This window comes from Vombatus ursinus, unplaced genomic scaffold (assembly GCF_900497805.2).
Source record: "Vombatus ursinus unplaced genomic scaffold, bare-nosed wombat genome assembly UNPS02014166.1, whole genome shotgun sequence".
NCBI classification, from domain to species: Eukaryota; Metazoa; Chordata; class Mammalia; order Diprotodontia; family Vombatidae; genus Vombatus; species Vombatus ursinus.
In genome coordinates this window covers 375,953-401,842 of record NW_020953944.1, presented here as the reverse complement: position 1 = coordinate 401,842, position 25,890 = coordinate 375,953, and the positions used below count along the sequence as shown (strand labels likewise).

At 42.2% G+C, this 25,890-nt stretch overlaps 1 protein-coding gene across 6 annotated transcripts in view; it reads left to right on the top strand.

Moving 5' to 3' along the window:
* Positions 1-25,890, top strand: part of GOLGA4 (golgin A4) — a 98,668-nt gene that overhangs the window by 64,969 nt on the left and 7,809 nt on the right. For all 6 annotated transcript variants that reach the window (XM_027859358.1, XM_027859357.1, XM_027859356.1 and 3 more), the window contains 10 exons: positions 3,365-3,520; positions 4,555-8,432; positions 9,154-9,275; positions 10,159-10,289; positions 10,788-10,904; positions 13,615-13,635; positions 13,836-13,904; positions 15,115-15,190; positions 19,933-20,036; positions 24,094-24,180. In XM_027859358.1, coding sequence (XP_027715159.1) covers positions 3,365-3,520; positions 4,555-8,432; positions 9,154-9,275; positions 10,159-10,289; positions 10,788-10,904; positions 13,615-13,635; positions 13,836-13,904; positions 15,115-15,190; positions 19,933-20,036; positions 24,094-24,180 — 4,761 coding nt within the window. The remainder of the gene's footprint in view (positions 1-3,364; positions 3,521-4,554; positions 8,433-9,153; positions 9,276-10,158; positions 10,290-10,787; positions 10,905-13,614; positions 13,636-13,835; positions 13,905-15,114; positions 15,191-19,932; positions 20,037-24,093; positions 24,181-25,890) is intronic.

Genomic DNA, 25,890 nt, shown 5'->3' with positions numbered 1-25,890 from the left:
TTCAGTTATCTGAAAAAATTAATATATGTAAAGTATTCCATTTCTTAATAATTTTAGGTAAATGAACTATTCTATATGGAATATTCTGCATAAATTATTTAAATGTTTCATGAGCTTGAAATAGGTCTATTTTCTTAATTTTAAGGGAGAAAAACAAGAGATAAGATTAAAATGTTCAGTTAGCTTAACAAAATAGAATAGAATAATTTCTTACATGATAAGGCACTGCCAAAAATTAACACCTGTCAATAGATTTTAAAATGAAAAGCAATTTCTATATTAGTAGGATGTAGGCCATGCTTTTCTCCCCAACTGGACTTGTAAACAAATGGAGCACTCTGTGTGAGCGAGGTCAGGGACCTTGTACTTAGACCAACCTGGCCTCGACTTCTCTTCCTTATAGATTTATGAGGACAGGGTGGTTCCTTATTGTTGGATAGGCATTCGTGGGTGTAGTGGTGAATGGAGGTAGTGGAGGGGCTGGTGGCATTACATCCTATTCAGTAATAGGGTATCTAAGCTTTGTAATTAGTGAGGAAATGCCTTGGGGGCAAATGCCAGTCCAGTGTTCTCCATTACAAAACAGTATCGGTGGGTAGCTTTTTGATCATATGTGTGTGGGAGAGAAAGTCAGGAGCCTTTTTTAGGGTCCCCAGAGAACTAAGATCTGGGCTAAGTATTGGAAGGTTCCTTTGGGACTGTGAAGGAGATGATGGAATGGTATGGGGTAGAGAAATCCCTTTCCCCTATTTCACCACTGAGCTGTGTAGAGAGCATGGAAAGGGAAGGATGGTGGCAAGTGCTGATGACCATTCTTTACTTAAAACAAACGTGCATATTGTCCCTTCTCTTGATGTTCCACAATTTTATCTTTATTTTGGATGGGATGTTCTGGGCAGCAGGAAATGTGGTGGGAAGGAAAATTGCAGAGCACTTGCTAATGGCACTCTTCATCTTATATCAATGTAAACTAGTTCCTTTTATTGAAAATAGCTTTCTCCCGAACAGATATGTTTTATGTGGTGATTATGTGTAATTCTTTTTGGTGCATGCCTTTCCAAGAGCTCTGACGCTCAGGGTGTCTTCTGTTTGTGGGCAGCCTGCATTTCAGTCACAGCCTCAGAGAATTAGAGAGTTGGAAGGGACCTCAGACGCCGTCTGTGCCATCCCATATCTGAAGGGAACCCCTAGTGTGACATGCTCGACTGGAGGTTAGCTAGTCTCTGTTTTTAAAGACTTCCGGTGAAGGGGAGCCCATCACTTCTTGAGGCAGTCTGTTCTGTTTCTTACACATCTTCTTGTCAGGCAGTTGGCCTGAATTGTGTTTTTGAAACTTCCTGTAGTCCTGCTTTCTTGGGCCAAGCAGAAAAAGACCAACCCCTCCTCTATGTGATAGAACTTCAAACACTTGAATTCAGCTGTCATGGCCCCTTGCAGGCTTCTCCTTTAGGCTAAACATTCCCATTTCTTTCCATTGATGTTCATATGACGTGGTCTCAAGGCCTTTTGCCACTCCCTAGGTGTTCTTCCCAGGACACTCCAGCGTCTAGACGTGAACACGACTCCAGATGTGGTCAGACCAAGGCCAGGTACAGCAAGACCGTCCTCACTTTAATTCCTATAAGTCAGTGCTCTGCTAAGGCCCACTTCACACTGCTGGCTCCTTGAATTTGCAATCTGCTAAAATCCTCAAATCTTTTTCAGAACAGCTGCTATGTAGACATGCCTCTCTTATGCTGGACTTGTGAATATTCTTTTAAGGTTTTCCATTTCCCTCTATTTGTATCTCAATTGTAGATGCATGTGTTTTCTCTTTCAATGACAAAAGGGTCATAGATCATAGATTCAGAGCTCAATGGGACCTTGGATATTATCTAATTCAACCTCTTTATTATACAGATGAGGAAACCAAGGCCCAGAGAGTGTCAGTTACTTGCCAGAGGTCACAGAGCTAGTAAATGTTAGATGAGTATTCAAAACTAGATTTCACCTAGCTCTGCCACTTTCTCTAAAGCACCATGTGGCTTTTAAGAGGCAGCATGGTCCATAAGTGAATTTTGGGGTCATTAAAATATTGGGATCATTTACTGATCCCAAGGTGTATTCCCTGGTGCAGTCTTCCACTTTTTTCAGTATAAGTATTCTCTCAGCAACCTTCTACAGTTGTGCATCTTAGAAAACCACAGTCCCTAAGGAATTAAAGTTGCAGGTAGCCCAGAAGACAGTGGAAAGATGATGATGGGAGTGAAAACTGGTGTCTCTGGGATGACCAATGCTTAAGAGATGGTGTTGGGGATATTCTTCAGGAAGGACATGAGATGGGTAAAGGAGGCTGGCCCATCATGTAAATGAGGGGTAGCAGAGGGATGACCTCATGCTTCATTGACACCTTGATGTTTAAGAACTTTAGAGGAAGCTTTTAATGTGTTTGCTGGATTCTCTGTGATCTGCAGAAGAAAGGAGGTAAGAGTCACCCAGGCTGAGTGGGCATCAATGTGTTGTGACTCCCTTTGCAAGGAGTGTCCATGCCAATGAGCTTACCTTTATTTCCATTGACATATTTTTGAAAACCACTTAGTTTATTGGACAGCAGCTATGCAAGCAGGAAGAATTTATGAAAAGGCAGTGATCTTAGGACTGTGATGGTCATCTTCATGTTAATAGTGATTCTAAAACCAGACAAAGATTAGCTAAAACAGGCTCTCGTTCCTTGTTTCAGCAAAGTAGAACATGGAAGGAAAAGTGAGTTAATGTTTCTGTTTATTGTTTATAAGGATTACCAGTGGTCATCATTCTTTTTTTTCGTTGTCAGCAGTTATTGAGTTCTTAAAAAGTACTTGATGTCTGTGCCATTATCTTTCCTCTCTTAATTGTTAGTTATTTTGTTATGCTTTAAACCCTCATTAATTTGGATTTCACTAATTTGGAATCCGTGATAATTGGGACAGTGTCTGGCTTCAGTTTCTGATTCCTAATGGAAAAAGGGCCTGACTAAGCAAATGAAAACTACTTACCACCCCAGTTAACAGTTTGAGTAGGATCACAAAGGAAGTGTCAGCCTATTTAGGAAAATTGTTTTCCTGCATGGCAGAGGTGACTATTGACATATAAACAGTGTCAGTATGAATTGAAAATACAGCCCTTGTTACACTGGGTGCTTGTAAATGTTTCATGTTATTGAAGCTCTTGGTCACACCAATTCTAACTACTTTAAAGGAATTGTATTTCTTTCAAAATATTCTATACTGCATAGTTTCTACAAGTCAGCCAAGTTCTTGTCTGGCACGTTAATGAGGTTTGATTTTTTTATTCTAACTTGTGATTATCATGACCATGATGAAATATTGATCATTTTTTATCACAGGAAAATAATCAAACAGAGTATTTGAAAACCACGCGAGAAAAAGAGCAGCAAGAATCCTTAGCTCTTGAAGAATTAGAATTGCAGAAAAAAGCTTTACTCTTAGAAAGTGAAAATAAGCTTCGGGACCTACAGCAAGAAGCAGAGACCTATAGAACTGTAAGTTAAAAAAAAACTGGAAGTTAAAAAAAAAAGTACTAGGGATATATCTTTGGGCAAGCATTTCGTGTTTCTGGGTAAAATGAGCATGTCTTTCTAAGTAATGGCTATAATAGGGGTTGGCACACTACAACCTGTGGGCCATATCAGGCCCTCAATGCCTGTTTTTGATTTTAAAAAATGTAAAAATCACTCTTAACTTTGCAGACTATACGAAAAGAGGTTGCTTGTCCTGTGGGCCATAGATTACTAAAGCATGGTCTGTAGACCATGCTTCCTCCTGGTTCTGAAATATTATGGTTCTAGTGCCATGTATCCATTTATATATTGTTAAAATAGAAACAATAATTTTTTCCACTAACTTATTAGTGAATGTGTTTAATTTGGTGTGATTTTGATACCACTATTTGTTTTCAAAAGGTGGTACAATTCCATTATCTGACGTGGGTGATGACCGCCCTTAGAAACTGTCTGACATATGTGTCTGTTTAAACAAAATTGTTGCAGATTTATTACTTCTCATCACTATGACATTTCCTTTATGTCTTTGCTTTCATAGAAATGGCCCTCAATACAATTGTTGGTAAAAGTCAGACACATTCCTTTTAAAGTATCTATCTCTGAAAAGTTATGGTAATAGCTTTCTCCCATCTGTGATGAAACTTTTGGTCTTTTCGTTTTATGGTTTCTTTGTAAAATTTGCAATGAAGGGGGCAGCTAGGTGGCGCAGCGGATAGAGCACCGGCCCTGAAGTCAGGAGGACCTGAGTTCAAATCCAGCCTCAGACCAAACACTAGATGCGTATTAGCTGTGTGACCTTGGGCAAGTCACTTAACCCCAATTGCCTCACTCCCCCCCCCAAAATTAGCAATGAAGGAGGTATAACATTCTTTCTGGTTGTCTAATTTGATAGGCAAAATTGCTTCTTTCTCATCAATCTCTTTCGTCTGAGCAGTTTGTAAATATTGTGTCAGTATTAGTCATGCTAGTCAATATATGCCTCCATTAAAATACATACATTCTCTTATTTGTAGAGAGTCCTGGAGTTGGAAAGCTCCCTGGTCAAGTGCTCTCAAGATAGCAAGAATCAGGTAGAAGAGATGTCCTTCCAAATGGAATCTGAGAGAAACAAGCACAACACAGAGATCACAGTCATGGTTGAAAACCATAAAGCGGAGTTAGAAAGTTTGCAGAAGCAACAGCAGCAGCTTTGGACAGAGAAACTTCAAGTCCTAAAGCAGCATCACCGGACTGAAGTCGAGAAACTCAGGGAGAAGCATGAGCAAGAACAGGAAGCGTTGTTGAAAGAGAAGGAGACCGTGTTTCGTGGGCACATAGAAGAGATGAATGAGAAGACGTTAGAAAAGCTTGACGTGAAGCAAACAGAGTTAGAAGCATTATCTTCAGAGTTGTCTGAAGCATTAAAAATTCGACAGAATCTGGAAAAAGAGCTCTCTGTCTTGAAGAGTGAGAAGGATCAGGTAAAGCGGGAGCTTGAGGCAAAGCTGGATGAGCAGAGAGTTCAGCACCAGCGGCAAGTCGACGTGATGCTTGAAGAGCAGAAGCGGTCTGTCCAGGACGTTGAGAAGGTCATGAAAGAGGAAATCAAGCAAGTCGAGCTTCTGCTAAAGGAAAAGGAACGCCATCTGGAAGAGCAGCAAGCGCAGCAGCAGAAATTAGAGGAATCTATTAAAAGAGCCGAAACTGAGCTCAAGCAAGCATCAGATAAGATAGATATTTTTCAGTCGCACCAGAATAACTCAAATGAGCAGGTTAAAGCCTATGAAAGGCAGCTGACCGAATTGCAACAGAAATGGGCTGATATGGAAGCTGAGAAAGATCACCTTGAAAAACAGGTAGCAGAAGCTGACGTGCAAAAGGATCATCTCAGTGCAGAACTGGATTCTTACAAAACCCAGGTGCGAGACTTAACGCTGCAGCTGGAGAAACACAGTAATGAAATGGATCAAAAACTACGTTCTCTAACCGATCAGTATGAGTCTCAACTAAAAGATCTTAGTACAGAACAAGAGCAGACCAAGCAAAGCTTGGCTGAAAGGGAGAATGAAATTTTACACATGAAAGAACTAGAGAACCAGGAAATAGAGAATTTCAGGCAAAGATTGTTAGCCAACGAAGAGAGCATTAAGACTTTGGAAAAAGAATATGAAAACAGATTAAAGAATCAAGAAATCAAGATGGAAAAAGTTAAACAGAAAGCCAAGGAAGTACAAGAAACCTTCAAGAAGAAACTGTCGGATCAGGAAGCGAAGCTGAAAAAAGAGCTTGAAAACACACACTTAGAGTTCAGCCAGAAAGAAAAACAATTGAATGCAAAAATGCTGGAGATAGCCCAGGCTAGCTCCGCAGGAATGAATGATGCGATTTCAGAACTGAAGAAGAACCAGCAGGAGCAAGTGCGAAGTCTCACGGCAGCCCATCAGCAAGAACTCAGGGACGTGGTGGTCAGCTGGGAGAGGAAGGTCAGCCAGCAAGCCGAGGAGCTGCGGGAGAAGCACGAGCGCGAAGTGGCCGGGCTCAAGCAAGAGATGGCGGCCGTCAGGGCTGACAGAGAGATGGCCAGCAGAGAGGTGACCTCGCTGCGGGAGGCGGGCACGGAGCAGGGTGCGCTGCTGGAGCAGTTAGAGGGGCAGCTCACGACGCTGACGCAGGACGCAACAGACACGAGAGCTCAGCTGGAAACGCTGCAGGCCGAGAGGGCTGCTCTCCGCCAGCAGGTAAGTGAGTTGAAGACCCTGGAAGAAAAAGATAAGCAGAAGTTTATGGAGCTGACTGAGAAGTTGAACAGTACTGAAGAGCAACTCCAGGCTTTGAAATCTTCACGTGAAGGATACGAGAAGAAAGTAGAGGCCGACCGCTTGCACTTTCAGAGACTGTCTGAAAAACTAGCAGCACAGCTGCACACGTGCTGCCGGGAAGCCGAAACCTTACTGCAGACTAAAGCCGGTGAACTGATGGAGAAGAGTGACAGTAAAATCAAGGCTGCTCTTTCTAGGGTTTCTTACTGCCAGCTTCAGACCAGTAAAGTGAAAGAAGCTCTATTAATTCAAACTCGTAAAATCCCTGAACTGGAAGCAAAGCTTAGACAAGCAACAGAACAACAACATGTATTAAGTAATTCTTTACAACATTCAGTTCATCAATTGGAAGAAAAAGAAAATCAAATCAAAAGCATGAGAGCTGACATTGAAGGCCTCGTCACAGAAAAGGAAGCGTTGCAGAAAGAAGGAGGCCATCAGCAGCAGGCTGCCTCTGAAAAGGAATCTTGTATCACTCAACTAAAGAAAGAGTTAGCTGAAAACGTCAATGCCGTCACCTTGATGAAAGAGGAGCTTCGAGACAAGAAATCGGAAATCGGCAGCCTTCACGAGCGTGTGAGGGACCTGACCGTTCAACTTCAGAATAGCGTTAGCCTGACGGAAAAAGAGGAGGCCGCGTCCCTGATGAGTCAGCAGCGTAACGAGGCCCAGCGGGAGCTGCTCAGCCAAGTCCAAGATCTATCCTCGACGGTCGACACCTTGAACAAGGAGAAAGCGTCAGCTCTTGAACAGGCTGATCACTGGATGAGTAAGTTCTCTGAGTGGAAGAAGAAAGCACAGTCAAAGTTTACGCAGAATCAAAATGCTATTAAAGACTTACAGATGCAATTGGAGCTGAAAACAAGGGAATCTAGTGAAAAAGATGGACAGATAAATTCATTAAAGGAGAGTCTTGATCAGGAAAAAGAAAGTTTTAAAAGTTGGAAGAGTGAGCTCGAAGAGAGGGAGGGTAAGGAGGAGAAGCACAGATGTGATGTGCTAGCTGAGCTAAACATCCGGGCGGCCAGAATCGCGGAGCTAGAGGAGTGTGTTGCCCAGACAACAACAGAAAACGTGCGCTTGGCAGAAGAGCTTAAGCGACACTGTGAAAGCGAAGAGCGGCTCCGGTGTGCCCGCGAGCAGGCGGAAGAGCGGCTGCTGCAGCTCCAGAAGCAGGCGGATTCCGTGCGGTCCGAGCTGGAGGCTCAGCGGACTGAGACGGAGCGCGCCGTCGCTTCCAGCGGCAGAAGCAAGGCGGACGAGTTAAAGGCACTGCAGGAGCGACTGGACGCAGAAAATGCCGCCAGGCTGGCAGAATTGAAGAAGAAGGCGGAACAAAAGATCGCCACCATCAAGAAGCAGCTGCTGTCCCAAATGGAAGAGAAGGAGGAGCAGCACAAAAGAGAAGCAGACAGCCGGGTGACAGCGATGACCCGGCAGCTGCGGGAGCGAGAGCGTGAGGTTCAGCAGCTCCGTGAGCAGCTTGGATCCGTGGGCAGGCGGGCATCGGAGCCAGGAGAGGCCACGGCTGGGGCGGCCTCCTCCGCGGAGCCCGTGGGATGGGCAGCGGAGGGGGAGGCTGGCAGCGAGGAAACGCCTCGGACTGAGATGCGGGAGCGTCTGACAGGGTGGGAACAGGTGGAGAAAAGGCGGCCGGGGGAGCCGGACTCGGAGAACGACGTCAGAGCGGGCCAGAAGATCCTCCCGAAGAAGGGCCGAACGGGCCAGACGTTAGAGGAGAGAAAGGAGAGGGAAGAAGCCAGAGCTGCAGCGGAGCTGCTGACGTCCAGCCCTGGACACTTCAAGGCTTCTCAGCAGCAGCTGGAGGAGAAAGAGGAGCCCGTGGAAGTTGTAGGGGACGGTGGTGGAAGCAGCCCAGAGGCCCGTGCAGCCCAGGCCCAAGTGCTCCCTGGCACACGGAGCCAGCAGGAGGACCTGAGGTCTGAATTCGAGGAGGCCGAGCGGGACAGACAGCGGCTGCGCAAGGAGGTGAATCGCTTGCGGGGGGATTTGCGGACTCTGAGGAAGGAGCATCAGCAGGAGTTGGAAATAACCAAGAAAGAATGTGAAGAAGAAATGGAAAAGAAAATGAAGTAAGTTTTGTCATGCCCTGAAAGTCAGCACACATGACGTGCCTGCTGGGTGCGAGGCATGCGTGTCCTCGGGAGCCTGACTTCTGCCCCGAGAGTAATCAGCAAACAGAGAAGGGGTAGTAGCCGAGAGGGTCCCAGGAGAGGATTGGAAAAGGGAAGTGGCCAACCCGCTGAGAGGTCAGTGGAACCAGCCTGCGAGGTCTGAAACACCGTGCCACGTTCTTATTTTAACCTAGGAGTAGGAGGGAGCTGTTGAATAGGGAAGTGACGCGGGCAGACTTGGGTTTGGGGGCCAGATGTTCATTTGGCTGCTCTGTGGGTGGTGGAGCAGAGCAGAGACCCTGGAGAGGAGACCTGGTGGTGGTGGTGGTGGTGGGAGTAGGAGTAGGGGTGGGCTGCTGCAGGAGTCCAGAGCAAAGGCGATCAGGGCCTCGACTCGGGGATTGGAGAGAAGGGGGTGCGTACGAGGGAGCAGTGAGTCTAAGGTGGCTGTGGATGCAATCGTCAAGCCTCCTTGCAGAATCAGATCTGCCTACGGCTCTTGTTTAGTTGTTTATCTGGAGTTCTGAAATATCGTATTGATTGTTGCAAAGGAGAAATTTAAGGAATGTTCTGTGTTTAAGGGAAAAGTGACATTTCTCTTTCCTGTAAGATGATGATTAGTTAAGTGATTTTGTTCTCTTTATGTGAAGCCATTTGATTTTAAAATTTTGCTGTACAGAATGGAACAGGAAGACAATGAGCTCAAGCACAACTCCAAGTTAAAACAACTGATGAGGGAGTTTAACACCCAGCTGGCACAGAAGGAGCAGGAACTGGAAGCCACCATCAAAGAAACCATCAGTAAGTGAAGTCCAAATTTGTTAACAGAGAAACTGGAATCATCCTCATAGAATGTAAAAGTTAAGCTCCAATCTTCTTGTCACTGTGCAGCGCCCCCCTGGTCACAACCCAAAACATTCTTTCCTTAGGATATAGTGTGGTAGAAGTAGTATGGCCTGGGAACTGGGCTCTCTTTATCATTAGAAGAGAAGGGGAAAGTGCACAAAGTGTACAGCATTACCCTAGTCATCTGACAGTGGCCGGGGTGGGTGAGGGTGTGTGTCTGTGTGTCTGTGTGTGTGTGAGATTTAACTTAAAATTCCCACAAGCCTTTGTAGGAGTCAGAAGTAGGGGAAAATAAAACAATGAAGCTGACACACATCAGAAGTTGGAATGTAGGAGCAGCTAGGTGGCGCAGTGGATAGAGCTCTGGCCCTGGAGTCAGGAGGACTTGAGTTCAAATGTGGCCTCAGACACTTGACACTTACTAGCTGTGTGACTGTCAGCAAGTCACTTAACCCTGATTGCCACACTAAAAAAAGCAAAAAAAAAAAAAAAAGTTGCAATGTACTGATTTTCAGAGTTTTGTAAGGCAGTGCATAGTGTAGTGTTCTGTTGTCTTTCCTTGTAATGTTTAACAAATGAGATGTGCTGGCAACTCTGGGTGTGTGTGTATGGGGGCCTGTGTGCTCACGTGTAGTGTATATGCGTGTGTACTTGCACGTTCATATATTTATATCATTGTATACACAAAGGATATATATGTACAAATACTGTTTCTTTCATGTGATGCTGATAAGTTCATTAAGCTCATCTGAGAAGGCTTTTCCCCCTGAAGCTGGACTAGAGTAATCTCTCCTTGTCTAATGCCTTTTCCTCTGCCCTCTTCTCTTGTGTTTGTCAGGTAAGGCCCAAGAAGTGGAGGCAGAGCTCTTAGAAAGCCACCAAGCAGAAACGAATCATCTGCATAAAAGAATTGCGGATAAAGAAGAAGATTTAAAAAGAACAGCCAAAAGATATGAAGAAATCCTTGATGTAACCCTGTTTTTGTTTGCTTCTTTTAGCTTAAGTTAAGTTTATTTCCTCCCAATCAAAGATGAAGTTATAGGGGCACTTGCTCTCTAAGATGGTTTTGTTCCATTAACTCTTCAAATGAAGACTTCTGTACAAGACAGATTCCAAAATTTCGATTGGATTCTTCTATGGCTTCAGCCTACTCAGGAGTTTGAATCTATCATCAAGCATTTTTTAAGGCTGAGGGCCAAGCCTCGAGGCAGGTACAGGAATACATGGATCCCATAGCTCCAGGTCTGAGCCTTGGTTTCCTCGTTTGTTAAGTAGGAAGGAATTTTCAGACTTCTTAACAGAATAATTCCAAGCAAAGTGCTTTTTGGGTCACCCTTATTAACTGTCATTGGAGTTAGCAGAACAGTGCTTTTGTTGCTACCATTTTGCTCACCTAGGATTGCCACATGCTTAAATAATCATATGTTATTTGATGTCTCTTGTTAATTAACTTTTTTTATCTCAAAGGCACGAGAAGAAGAAATGACTGCTAAAGTTATTGAACTACAGACACAGCTGGAACAGCTGCAGAAGGAACACCAGCAGCGACTCCATGAGGAAGAGGAGAATCCAAGCAGTGAGAAAGTGAGGAAGCCCCCATTTCCTCAGTGTCTGCTTTGTGAAAAGCACGGGACAGAGCGAGGCAGGCAGGGATGCAGAACGAGGCCCTCAGGGAGTTGAGCATCCTGGGCTGGGGATAGAACGTACCCTCAGTGTGGGTGTCAGAGCACAGAAGGCGGTGCCCAAAGGGCCGAGGAAGGACAGCCAGCCAGTGCCCAGGGAGAACAGGAGGAGGGGCCTGCGCGAATGGGCGCGGGAGCCTCGCCCTTCAGGGCTGGTCTGGCGAGGGAAGGGCAGAGTGAGGCTCTCACCTCTTCCATTCTAGACACTGGGTCTCTGGCTGCCACCCAAGATCACCCAAGATTAGTTTTCTTGCCCTGACTCACGTGCAGGGGGTAGGGGGTGGAATGAGCGTTTATTAAGAGTCGGCTTTGTGCCAGGCGCTGCGCTAATTAAGCGCTTATAATACGATCTCATTTGAGCCTCACGGCACCCTGAGAGATGTGGAAACTGAGGGAGACAGAGGTTAAGTGAGTTGCCCGGGGTCACGTACTCTTACCTACTGTGCCACCAAGTAGCCACTATTTCTATTGAGCCTTTAGCCTACTAAGGTCTCTAGATTGTTTGTTTTTGTTTTGTGTCACAAACTGTGGTCTAGGCCTTCCTGATCCTGTACTGTAAAATTGAGTTTTTTTTTTGAACCAAAGTGTAAGACTTTGTATACTTGTTCCTTTAAAATTTGATTTGATTTGATTTGGCCCATTGTTCTAGTCAGGGATTTCCCCCCATTTTTATCAGAAGATTTTTTTTGTTTTTTTATTCGATTTTATTTGATTTTCAGGTCCATATTCTCTCCCTTCCACCTTCCTTCAGTCCGTCTTTGAGAAAGCAAGAAAAACAAAACCTGTTACAAACATATATAGTAAAGCAAAACAAATACCCACATTGACCATATTCAGGAAAAAAAACATGTCTCAGTCTATACTCTGAGTCCATCACCTCTCTGTCAGGAGGTGGGTAGCATGTTTCATCACCAGTCTTCTGGAATTATGATTGGTCATTGTGTTGATCAGAAGTCCTGAGATTTTTAGAGTTGTTTGTCTTTATAATACTGTTGTTATCGCATAAATGATTTTCCAGCATCTGCTCACTTGCTGTTGCATGAATTCATACAAGTCTTCCTTAGTGTTTCTGAAACCACTCCCCTTGTGATTTCTTACAGCACAATAGTATTCCATCACATTCATATTCCACAACTTGTTCAGCCATCCCCCAGTTGATGGGCAGCTCTTCAGTTTCCAAGTCTTTGCCGCCACAAAGAGAGCGGCCATAAATTTTTTGTACATATGGTTCCTTTTCCTTTTTTTTTTTTTTTTTGAAAATATCACTTTGGAGTATAGATCTAGCGGTGGCATCGCTGGGTAAATAGCTTTTTTGCTAGCTGGGAGTTCTTCACCTGAGGTCTGTGATTTTTTTTTTTAAGATATTTTGAGCACTATATGTCTTTATAATTGGTTTCCTTTGGATTCTATGTATTTTATTATCCCTATTTAAAAAAAATTACTCAGAGAAGGGGTCCAGTAGTTTTCCCTAGCCTGCCAAAGGAGCCTATGACACAAAAACTGATTAAGGGCTGCTGTTTTTAGCCCATTGTGTTGTTTTTGGATTTTGAGCGTTACCATTTCTCTCAGGACTTCCTCTCAGCTTCATTTTGGCCTGTGTTCATGTCATGATAAAAGTGTTAAAAGCACGAGGTCAACAGTGTTTCCTTGGATCTCTCTACCTGAAACCTCGCTTCAAGTGGATCAAGACCTGTTTCAAATTCAGTCATTGCCCAGTTTTGTATTCACTTAACTGTACTGTCTTCCAACCCGTATTTCCCCATCTTGTCCACAAGGATAGCATTACCTCAGGTTTCTCTTGAGGGTAGAGTGAATATTGGACATTGAGAGGGTTTTCTTGCCACGCTGAGGCTTTCTTGGGGGTGTGATTTTAGATTATAATTCTGTTCTAGATAAAGCAGAATATTTTATTTGTCGTTTTTTTCAGTCTCTTTTTGTTGTTGCTCAGTAGTGTTGCGTCCAACTCTTTGTGACACTATTTTGGGGTTTTCTTGGCAAAGATACTGGAGTGGTTTGCTATTTTCTCCTCCAGCTCATTTTATAGATGAGGAAACTGAAGCAAACAGGGTTAAGTGGCTAGCCCAAGGTCTCACAGCTAGGAAGTCTCTGAGGCTGGATTTGCACTTAGATCTTCCTGACTTCAGGCCTAGTCCTCTATCCCCTGTGCCACCTAGCTGCCTTTTTGGTCATAATCTGCAACATTTATTGTCATTTTACTTCTTTACTTTTTAGATTTATTCACCTCCGAATCTCATCTCCGCTCCAGCGGTTGACATTTATTCTTGGCCTAGTTGTACCATGATTCTAATGCAGTGCATTAAAAAAAATTTATTTTACTTGCTGTCATTGAGAGGTTTGAGAGGGAATTAGAATAAGCAGAAATATTGCCTTAAAATTCTTAAGAGTTCCTGAATATGTGTACAGAAATAAGCATTTTGAAGAAGATTTAAGAAAGTTTTTTAAACAATGATTTTACATTATCTTCCTCACAAATTAAAAACTGATTGAACAACTAGAAACTTGGCCTGTTAATTCTTGGCATTTTCACATCTGCCTCTTTGATGGTTGTTTCAAGCAGGAACATTATCTTTTCTCTTTTTTCCTTTTTTCAGGTAACAATAATGGATCTCCAGGTAAGTGTTGAATTTCATTGGCTCAGATTCGATACTTTTATCGAATCTTTTATTGAACTACGTTTTCAGGAGAGTTTTGTGTTATAGCTGAGCCAGGAAGAGGCTGTTATTAACCAGAAGAAGCTCCCTGGTAGTGTGAAATATGTCCCTGTGTTAATGAAGAGTCGTTTGTTTGAAAAGTCCCTTTTTTGTTCTTTCAGACCCAGCTGGCCCAGAAAACTACTCTTGTCAATGATTCCAAGCTGAAAGAGCAGGAGTTCAGAGAGCAGGTGAAGAGGGAGGCTTGGATTTGTATAAGAGGAATTTATAGCAGGATGTGGTTGTGCAGGCAAACACACACTCATTCCCACTTGGAATCCTGGCTCCTGCGAAGGCAGAGGCAGGCCGCTTACTTCAGGTGTCCACACTAATCCCATGCTGGTATGGTGAGCTCTAGGGAGCAGGGCTGGGGTGAGGTCGGGAGGGTAGGTACTCCTTGACTGCCTAAGGAGGGGCAAAGGGGTTTAGGCTCAAAGGTTTCAGCCAGATCTGTTCTCTTAGCTTGAGTAAGGTATGGAGACCCATCTCCAAAAAGGGGGGAAAAGGTATCTATAATGGTTCTTATTTTGAATATTGAACATCTAAACTTGGCTTTCATTTAGCTAGAATTTCATTCTGCTGATTAACAGTTGGCCTTGCAATTTTTTTGAACTACAGTATGAATTTTATTTCTGAATCAGAATGATTACATTTTTAATGAAAAATCATTTTCTGTGATTAATGTAAATTTAATGTCTTAATTTTGAGATTAAGATAATATTTAAATCTCTTATTTGGTCCTTTAATTATACTTAACTGATGAGAGCCTGCTTTTAGTTCTTGAAGAGCATTTATCTTTGGATAAAATATTGAGTTTATGTTACTTGTTACAAGGTTCAATTCTCAGAAGAATCTTTTTTTTTTTTTTCCTTTTTGCTCATAAAGTAAAAAATGAGACAGTTAGTTGAAGTTAATTTTTGGGTTGGTGGATTCATTGTGTATACATGTATACTAAGTATTAAGACTTGTGTGTAGCCAAAGAAAGCTACAGGGTTAAGTAGCTGTGCTTAACCTTTAGAAGTGTCTCCTCAAGTGCATTGACTTGAGTTTTCAGCAGATACTTGCAGAGATTTGTCCATTTCCTCCTCTCCCTTAGTTTCTTCTCTTCTTGTTGGCTTTAACTACCACCCTCTCTGTGTTTTGGGTTCCACAACATTTTTGGTCTTCTCTAGTGACTTTGTGGCACAGGAGCTCAGTTCTGAGAAGTACTTTTTGAATACTCTTCTTTTAGTCTCCAGTCCTCACCCTTGCCTGTTACAGATTGTTGTAACGTTAACTTTGATGGACTTCTACCTTGGCAATCTTTTTTGTAATCCTAATTTATATAGCCACTGTGACTTTTTAGACAGATCTCTCATTTTTCTTCATATTTTTTTCATCTATTTTGTTGATTATTTCTAGATTCATACATTAGAAGACCGTTTAAGGAAGTATGAGAAGAACATGTATGTTACAACAGTGGGGATGCCTTACCAAGGTGAGGATAACTGCTCATTTTTTATTAGGCATTAAATAAAAAACAGTTTCTTTTTTACTAAGTATTGAATAAACATAATTTCTTAAAGTAATCCTTAGATTCCATCTGCTGTGATTTGGAAATAGTACTTCCTTTTGAGTTAAGTAGCTACAATACCAGGTTAAGTGTGGCTGGATGAATCTTGTGATGCAGTTACGCTAGTCCCGGTAGGTGCGCTAATTACTTTTTCAATTCCTAGACTTCATGAAAAGTAGCTGAAAAATTAAAAAAAAACAAACCAACCTTTGTTTTTTCAAATATAATTTTTTGACATTTTTCTGTGGTTTTGAAAGCTCCACAGTTCCTCCTGATTTGAGAATAAGAGAAAGAAGAGAGAAATCATTTCAGTCAAAATCTGTCCTCTTCACTCATGGAGCCATCACTTTAGTTCTGGCCTTCATCACCTTTTACCCAGAAAAATTAGCCGTAGCTTGCCGGCTGGGCCGCTGGCCTTGGGGCTAGCTGCACTCTTATCTAGCTTTCATTGACTCTCTGTTACCCTTGCATTTAGCATTTAGAGGGCCCTTCGTTTCATTCGTCTTCTTCCATGTTATCCCTCAACACATTTATGATGTAGCCATTCTGGCTGACTTGCTATTTGAGACACTTCAAAGCCTTCCCTCTGAGATTACCTTTGTGAGATGCTTTGTGTGTATCCCGTATATACCACGTGATTTCCTGCATTAGAATGTAAGCATCTTGAGACTTGCATCCTCCTACAGAGAAAGAACTGATGTTGGTATTGTCTGAAATACAGACTGAAGCAGACTATTTTTCACTTTTCTTCCTTTTTTTTTTTTGTTTGAGTCTTCTTGTACCAAATGAATAATATGGTAATGTTTTATGCGGTTGCACATATATAACCTGTATTGGATTGCTTACCATCTTAGGGAATGGGGAGGGGACAGAGAGAGGGAGGAATAGATTATGTAACTCTGAACTTTAAAAAAAAATTTTTAAATTGTTTTAACATGTAATTGGGGAAAAATAAAAAAAAATTTTTTTTAAAGGGAATTGGGGTTAAGTGACTTGCCCAGGGTCACACAGCTAGTAAGTGTCAAGTGTTTGGTCTGAGGCCAGATTTGAACTCAGGTCCTCCTGACTTCAGGGCCGGCGCTCTATCCGTTGCGCCACCTAGCTTCCCCTAATAAATTTTTTTTTTAAAAAAATTGAGGACAGGCATTGCTTTTGTTTTTTATGTGTATCACTAAAGGAGTTCAAGGGATCTTATTAGTTTGATTGGTCTTTTTGTTTGAAAAACCTTGGGATAATGGGCATGTTCCAAAAGCCATTTAAAATGCTTTATGACATTGGACTTATTTGTAGTTACCAGTTTTGACAAGTTCTCTTTCTTTGTCAGTTTTTACTCATTAAGGCAAAAATCTAGGTCCCAAATTAATTCTATTCAGCAGAACATAGGTAATAGGAGCTTGTGTCTAGATTAGCTCATTAGTGGGACCTCACACACAACCTTCATCTCCTTTCTCCAGGCATTTTCTGTGGCTCTTGCCCCAGGCCTGGAATTCTTTCTCTTTGCGTCTCTACCTCCAGGCTTTCTCCTTTCTTTCAAGTCTCAGCTACAATTCCACCTTTCCTAAGAAGCTTTTCCTGATCCCCTCAATTATCTCTTGTTTCTTCTGTATAGATCTTTATATATATATATATATATATAGTTATTTGCATGTTTTCTCCCCTTGTTAGACTGAGAACAGTGACCCTGTTTTTTGCCTTTCTTTGTATCCTCAGCACCCAGCTCAGGCCTAGTTTGTATTAGATGCTCAGTAAATGCTTGTTGAATTGACTGCCACCTAGCAGGGTCAGGCAAAGCTCCCTGTAGGAGCTGAAGGAAACCAGGCAGTGTCCTAGCCAAAGGAGGGAAAGAATACGTTCTAGGCATGTGGCACAGCTTGTGCAAAGACATGGTGTTTGGAGATGGAATGCTAAGTTTAGACAGCAGCAAGTAGAGCAGTTTGGCTAATACTAATAATATGGCTAACATTTGTGTAGGGCTTTATGGTTTGTAGAGCGCTTTATAGATATCATCTGGTTTTTATCCTCACCAACTCTGGGAGGTCCATGCTGTTATCCTCATTTTTTAGATGAGGCAGTCCCTGTTCTCAAGGAGCTTACATTCTAATGGAGACAGCATAGAGGGAAGGTTTCAGCTACAAGTTAATTGGAAAAGTCCCGTGGTCCTTAAGGCACAGCAGGATTTAGATGGTACTGCTTCTTCTTTAATGCCATTATTTAGTGTTCCTGTTCCCAGGCTCTTGGGTTCAGGGTCTGAAGGCCGGCATATGCTTTCTCCCATCTCCCTCAGGGTTCCTGGCTGCTTCAGCTAGGTTGGTTTCCTTGCCATATGTGTGGCAGCTAGTGGGGTGGTAGAGCCCTCTTCCATAGGAATTACTGCCCTGGATAATTGTTGTGAGTGCTGGGTTGGATGCAGGAATCATATGTATAATAGAATTTCCTCTTTTTCCCCCCTCAACCCTTTCAAGGATGAAATTCTCAATAAGGGAAGTCAAGAAATTATTGAGTGCTCTGCCTTTGGCAGAAAGAGAAGTCTGTCAGTTGGTGCATCGAACCAGTTATATGAGAGGGTACAGTAAAATGAGTACTGCTGTTGTAGTTGAAATACGGCCCAATATTTGATATGAAGAACACTTCATCTAATGGGGTTACTTGACACTAAGCTTCCTTGTCATGTTTCTTAGGCCAGTCCATACCTCTACTAGCCTGTCCATGTAGCTAAGCTAACTTTGATGAAGTGGAATTGGTAGTGTGTATACTGAGGTGTCTCTCAGGTTATGAAGACATAGGGTAATCAAAGTTTTGCTGTGATATATTCTCCCGAGTATTTTTTTTTTTTTAATCTGGTCTATCTACAGACTTTATGCCATTGTTATTCTTAGAGATTGTTTCTTAAATTGTTCAAATTAAAAAGAGTAAAGGAAGAAATTGTCTTCATTGCTTTTTTAAAATTAAATTTTAATTTTTTTTCAGTGAACAAAAACTAGTTTTTTTCTCTCTTATGCTACTCTCATTGGAAAAACAAACAAACCAGAATCTTACAACAAATACAGAGTGACTTGAGCAAAACAAAATCCTTCGTTGACCATGTCAAAAAATGTGTGTGTGTGTGAGATTTTACACTCGAGTCCATTGCAGCATACTTCATTATCAATCCTCTGGATTCATGGGTTGCTATTTCATTACTGCTTTCAAAGTTGCTTGATTTAACAGTGTTGTTTTGTAAATAGCTCTGCTTCTGCACACTTTAGTTCATACAGGTCTTCCCAAGTTTCCCTGAAATCGTCCCCTTCATCATTTTGTGGCACAGTAGCATTCCACTACATTCATATACAATTCAGAATTCTTATTCGGGCATGGATTAGACCTGAGGGCTTCCATTTTACTTCTGAGAGTCTAACATTCTGGTACTTGAAGCACTGGGTGGACTTCTCAAGAATAAACACTTGAAAACAATAAAAAGCTTTGTGCTTTCATCAGGAGGAGGCACAATAGATTCGAGTAGATCTAGGGAGTTGTCTGAGCCTGAGAGTAGTTATGTGACAGCTGGGAATTGTTAGTGGCAAGATTTGAGCCAAGGTTTTTCTTATGTCAGGCCCGGCATTCTGCCTGTCTTATCATGCTGCCTTTTGGCAAAACATGTTTATTTGTATGAGAATAATCTGCACTGGGGTTATTTAAAGCGACGACCCAGAAACAAGATAGATCGATCGAGAGGCATTTATGTCCCTTCGGAAGCACTTAATAAATGCTTGCTGACTTGAAGCTTTAGCTTTTGCATACTGTAGTAAGAGATTTTAAATAGAATGTAGGACAGGACAGCATATATGGGAAAATTATGTAAAAGAGCAGGGAGAAGTGCTTCTTTGGAAAACATATTTTCTAGAAACAAAATTACATTGGATACATTTCACTAAGGGCCCTGGTGGTTTCCACAATATGAGTAGACGTTTGTGTTCCCAGATAAAAGTTGATTTCTTTATTATGTATCTGAAATGTTTGTTCTTTGTACGTTTCAAATTCAAAATAGAGTTTTGACAACACGTAATCTGTAAACAGTTTTTCTATCAGCAGTCATTCAGTCAAGCATGCAATATTTCCTGTTTGAATGAAAATGTTTAAAACCCGAATAAAAGAGAAAAGTTCATTTGCTGTTGTAGTAAACTTAACTTCATCTATCCCATATTTTGAAATGAAGTCTTTGTGAACTGAAAACTATTAACTTTCACATTGTAAAAGGACTGTCGTTTCAGAATATTACACAGACAAAAAGAGTTTTGATAGAATAGTAAAGGGAGATGATTCTGCAACCTTTTAGGGTAGATGAACTATCTTAAGTGAATGAATTAAGTCATGGGAAAAGGCAGTTTGGGGGAGTTACTGCAGCCCTTCCAGACATTCTTTGTTGAAGTGAAAGTCACAGGCTCAGGCTTTCTCCTCTGAAGTGAAAGTCCATGCCGGAAAACCTGAAGTTTAGGAAGTGTATGGATCAACATAAAGCAAAGGCAGGCCTACGCTCGTGGCCAGATTTCATCCACATAATTACACCATCAGGCAAAAATTACTCCCTCATTTGTTCTTTTGATTGTTTTTAGTCTACTTATGTTTTAAATGATAAGCAGTTTATTGACATGATTTTCTTTATCATTTGTACTTGATCTGTTTCTCGACAGGGGGTAATCTGTGCCATGCTGATGTCTCTCTATTTGGAGAGCCGACTGAGTTTGAGTACTTGAGAAAAGTGCTCTTTGAATACATGATGGGTCGTGAAACTAAGGTATGGAAGAAACCCTGTTTCTGGTGACGTATCGTATGCTGTAGTTTAGAAGAGAGAACGTTGCCCACGTGCCCTCACCATGGCGTTTCGTTTAGCGCGTCCCATGCCGTGCTCTTAGACGATTAGATGGCCATAGACGACTATCTGATACAGGTTTTCACTCTTGCTGCGTGAAATGAATTGGCAGATCTTGCTTAGGTTCATTACATCTGTAAATATTAATTTTACGATTGCTATTGGTGATGCTGATTAGTAGAAGTTATACTTAGGTTGAATTGTGCCAGGAATAATTTATTTTGTGACTTCAGATCTTCTAAAAATAGGAAAATGATTTTTTTCTCATTTCTTTGGTTATTGTAGCAATATTTCAAATGTTCCAGAATAAAGAATACATGTTTAGGAGAAACTATAGTCTTTTACTTTGGTTAGGGGAAAAATTCATCAACAGTGCCCAGGAAGTAGCTGGTGACTTTAGCATAAAGTGCTCTATGCATCTAATGGCCTGGCCCATCCATTTTGTAGGAAGTGTACATGTGTCCAGAGCCCCTGCTGAGCTGGAGGCCTCCCCTGAGGGCAGCGTCTTTTACATGCAGCTTCATGTCATAGGAATAGAAGAACACGTAACATGTGTCTGTGGCATGTGGAGAAATACTTGAATGCTTTAAAGTTTGGGCCAGGGTGCTCCTCTTACTCTGCCTGACTTTGAGTGAGCCCGAAGAGGAGAGGACAGCTGTGTTCGGGCAAATTAAGGTTTTGGTTTCTAACAAGACCTTAAATAAAAGCAGAGGAGCATACACCCTGCTGGGTTCACTCCCTGAACACTGGGAGTGAAACTCAGGTTAGCCCCTCAGCTGGGCAGTGCAGTCAGAGTGACAGGACTCCCTGCCGCCCCAGACCGCCCTCTTTTGGCAGCTTGGCGACATGGGACACACAGTTTACCGTGATTCTGTGTGGGATCACCGCTTACCCAGTCAGTGTGAGGCTTGGCAGTCTCACCAACACGGATGAAAGACCACATGTCAGAAAGGCCCAGTCTCCCCTGCTGCAGTGTTCCTGGATGATGGCCTTCCTGGGTCAAGGAGAGGACGATTCCACTTACTTATTATCCACCACGCAACTTTGAAATGTCAAACCTTTCTTCTGGTCTCTCATCGGACCTTGGCTTCCCCTCCCTCCTTTCTTGTTTGTGCCCTGAGGTCAGGCTGTGGTTTCATCTGGTGCTTGTTTACATGGGTTCACCTTCACCTGGCTCAGTTTGTCAGTGTGCAAAATGGATCAGGCCTCAGCCTCCCTGTGAGGGAGGGGTCGCGTGGATAGCATGAGGATGAACAGAGAAGAAGGTCGAAGACATGGTGTCATCGAGCATTAGGCGTGTCCTCATTTTTGCCCCTGCAGCCACATGCAAGAATGGCCTTAGTGGAGCTTTTTTGTGAAAGCTTAGTGATTCACAGTCTGCCCGAAGGTGAGGAAGAAGAGGTCTGTTTTGCTTTCCCTGGGTAAAATCATATAGCTTATTTATTATGCTTTTCTAGCTACTACAAGTGAAAGATGATCTGTTGTAATTCTGTCATGTCCTCCAGTTGGTATTGAGAAACAGCCAACCATGTCACTCCTCTTCTGGGGTGGGCTGGACACCTCTTTCCATGCTGACAGACTTTAGACACTAGCTGAGAATTCCAGAGGATGGCGCCCATGAGGGCTGTCCCTTTATGATGTCATCATCATCCGCAGCTCTGCCACATTTTGCAGGATGCACGTTTTCCTTGACCTGTGTTGCTTCATCTGCTATTGCTATTACTCGTGATGGCCTTCATTTTTATGGTAGGTGATTTTAAAAGAGTCAAGTGTTTGCCACGGAGAGCAGCACCCAAAGTGCCTTCCTTTCCTTTCTTTTTCTGTTTCTTAGGTTCTGAATATCTAAGCTGTTGTCAATAGAGAAAGTCAGCCCTTTGCCCCGTTTGGGTTAAAAAAAAGCATTTGCTGCTCTCAGCTGTTGTATAATGACCTCTCCTTATGGAAAAGGAGATCAGCAACAGTTTCCACTATTTTAGCTTCCCATTTCTCCCCTACTGTATCTGGAGTGTGTTGTCACAACAGTGTTCTATGGCAGTGGGCCTGGGCATCTCTGTTAAGATGGCATCTTCTGTCATACTTGGCAAGAGTTTAGGCTTCCTAATTGGGCAGTCAGCAAACACTCTATTTTTAAAAGGGGACATCATAGTGAATTAACCAACTGCACCCAAAAAAAAAAAGTCTGATGAAGTGAATGTTGCTTTTTTCCCTATTCACGTGGTGTCTAATAAATTGTTTAGCAAATTGACAAATGGTAGAATAGTTAATTGCATTTCATTTATTCAAACAGATTTTTGGATACACATATGTCCAGTATGTGCCTTCCTAACAGGTTAGCTAGCCCTTTAATATTGCATGTTTCTAAGCTGTTTGTAATATTTAAGTAGCACAAGTAGATTTTTGTGACCTTGAACAACCTATGTCAAGTGCACCAAAACCAATTCTCTTTGTAAGGATCTTTGTTAAGATGGATCTTTAAGGCCTCTTGAGAATTTTGACCTTCTGTGACCATGCTAGGAAATGAACTCTGAAATAATTAGGATGAATTATTGGTTGGGCATGTTTAAGACATCAACATGTTTCAATTTTAGACTTAGTACAGGGCTGTGCTCTCCTAATTAGTAAGGTGATAGTTGAAACAAGACTTTCTCTCAGTTGCTTTTAAAAATTTTTTGAGAACTGAATTATGCTTTTTGAGTCTTATTTTTCAGCCTGTCATGGTAATGGTAGTCTTGAGGGATATGAGAATTGGAAAAACCAAAATTTATAGTTTATAGTATTAGTTCCTGGTTTGTGGGACATTCTTAGTGTACCTGGGTCTTACGTTGACTCTGTAGTAAGAGCATTCTAATGACAAACTTTTAAATTGGGTAAGAATTATGGCATTGATTTTTGTCACATGTGATCATAAAAGTACTTAGCTAATGACAGGCAGAATTTCATCTCAGATACCCTTCCACCTCATACATACATGGACTCACACACAGCAAAACACATACCCACGGAGATGTACTTTGTATGTGCAAAAATGCATGTTGGCAAAGGAAAAACGCTCATGAGGTTATCTCTCCTGACTTCTCACACAGTATAAGAAGAGTCTCTGTAGCATCCCTGAGAGCTGGGCATGATTTTATATTTAAGCACTGAATTTGTTATTTTCATAAGTGGTGTCTTCTTTCCTCTCTGTTTCCCTCAAAACTCCTCACCTTGAGAACCAAATAGGGAAAGTTTCATCCTTTGAGGAGAATTTTCCAGGAGCTTATGGGTAACAGCCTGACTTACGGTGTATTTATCCAGATCTGCACAACTTAGGATCTTGTTTTGCGAGCTGCCATGTATAATGTTTTGATTCATCCGTCTTCCGCAAAGCAATACATCCTGTGTTGATTTAAAATCTGAGTTGTTTTTCCAGTAGGCTGATGTGCTGCATGTCTTGGGGAAGAAAACCCAAACTTCTGAGCATGTTCCTGTCCATGCAGTAGCCAGTGTTTGTGAGATCTGTGATGTGATAGAGGCTCAGTTGGGCTGGGGTGACCATCCATTTCGGATTACTTTGAGCGTGTCTTTTGTCCTTGCATCAGTTCTCAGATAGATTGTTCCAAAGGAAAGGCCTTACTAATTGATGAGCCATTTATTGCAGTTTTCCTAAGTTCATCTTAACAAGATGAAAAGGGCTAAGAGTATTTGAACTTGGTGGTGCCAGGTAGCTTCTGCTCTTTGAGAAGCACCCTTTCATCACAAGATCAACCAAAAGACATCCAGGATTGCCGTCTAATTGGAATAATGTATTATTCAGTTTTGTATCTCGTTTCCTTGATTGACAGTCTTCACATCATACTTCATTTGTCATGGCTTTCTTTGAGATTTCTAAAGAAGAATACTCTTAGCTTGGTTAACAGATTTCTAGCTAGCGCATATCTGATTATTGTTGTTGGGCTTGGTTGCTGTGACGACTGTCATTAATCCTCTTTGATTTTTCTTGTAGACAATGGCAAAAGTCATAACTACAGTCCTGAAGTTTCCTGCTGATCAGACTCAGAAAATCTTAGAACGAGAAGATGCCCGGCCACTGGTAGGCTTTGCAAATGGACTTCATTAAGTTATCAATAAGCAAGCTTTGCCTTAGTCCTTCTTGCTCAAAGGCCTAAGAACGGAGAAGGATTTCACCCTGAGGAGGTTTAGCTAAGATCCTGTGTCAGTGGGTGTTTTACAAGAGAAAACATGTTTCCTTCTAAGGACTAGATACTTGTTTTTTCTCATTTCTGCTCTGTTAAGTTATGTGTAGGCACAAATAGGATAGTTAGGGGATGGATGGCATGTTTTCTGGTATAATTAGTCATCTCGTGAGCCTGATCCAATTAATGTCTTAGAGATTATGCTTCCTAATTCAGAAGCAAGCGATTCGAAGGTTCACTAATTCTTGATCATAGAATTCAAATATTACTGAGCCTTTGATACCCTCTGCAAGGGAGAAGGATGTAGTTACTCATCATTGGACAAAGCTTCTTTATGTAAAATCAGCTGTTTGGAAAAAAATTCCTCCTAAGTCATGCCAGGCACAACTGCCTCTCCTCATAGCTGCCAGACAAGAAAAATATCAGCGTAACCTTCTCTTTGTGCCTGATTAGCGAAGGCGACAGGACAGCCCTTAGACACAGTTGTAGGCTTGGACATTTGTCTTCTGCCTCTCTATCTCCTCTTTTTTTCTTATCTTTTCCCCTTCAAGGCCATGTGGTCCAACATTTACCTGAATAGTAATTCCCTCAATGACATCCCTGACAGACGGATGTTGCCTTTTAGAGAATTGTAAAGGCTAACTTGCTCTTTAGCTCAGTTTTCAATAAATCTGCCATTCCTCATTTTGAAAAGTCAGTCAATAAGCATTTATTACGTGCTTCCCGTGTGTCAGGCTCTAGGGGAAAAATGAGCAGATTGGGAAGGTCAGGCAAAAATGACTGACCTTCGTTCCTCTCCGCAATCGTCTTCTTTTAGTCTAATGGGCAAAAAGCCCCCAGAAAGCCCAGACACGTCCTGTGTGTGCCAGCTGCTCTCTCCATCGGCAGTTGGTAGCGGCTTGTGCAGTGGGCAGACAGTACAGTTTTAAGGGACTTGCATTATTTACTGGGCAGCAATACATTCTGGAAACTTGCCTTTATGACCTTGATAATTGCATGTTTACTTTTGTGCTGTCGCGTTGATGGGAAGTTTGCTCTTTGAGCTTGTGAGGTATTTCTCTGCTATTCCTTCCTTTCTATTTCCTGTGAATGTAACCTTATGCTCTGAAGAAATTTAATATAAAAATAATTGGTTTTTAATAAGTACTTCTGTAGCTTAACTCATTCTGGTAATGTATTCCAGAGCTGAAAGAACCATTGTCTGCAAATGTAATTGTTAGAAAATGTTTAACACTCAGAAATTCAAAATTTTTTTTTTATTTGGGGGGAAAAAAAAAGCTCAAGAAGAAGGCTTTAGTACTGAAGCTTTCTTCACTCCTGCTGCTTGCCCTCTTAGAGAACGCTCTTCTTCCCCCTTCTGCCTGTTTTCCTCTTACCTTTTCTTCGAGATCCTGCCCCAGTACTGGCACTCCCAAGAAGCTTCACTCGTGGCGTTTTGCTGCCTGCATGTGGCCTCCCAGTCTGGAGCCGGACACCTCTGGTTCCTCTTGTGTCTCAGTCCTTCCCTGATGGGACTTGTCATCATGTGTGCTCTCTTCAAGGGCTCTAAGGGAGGTGGGCACCGGGCAGTCACGACCAGCACACCTTTGCATATCTTGATCAGAAAT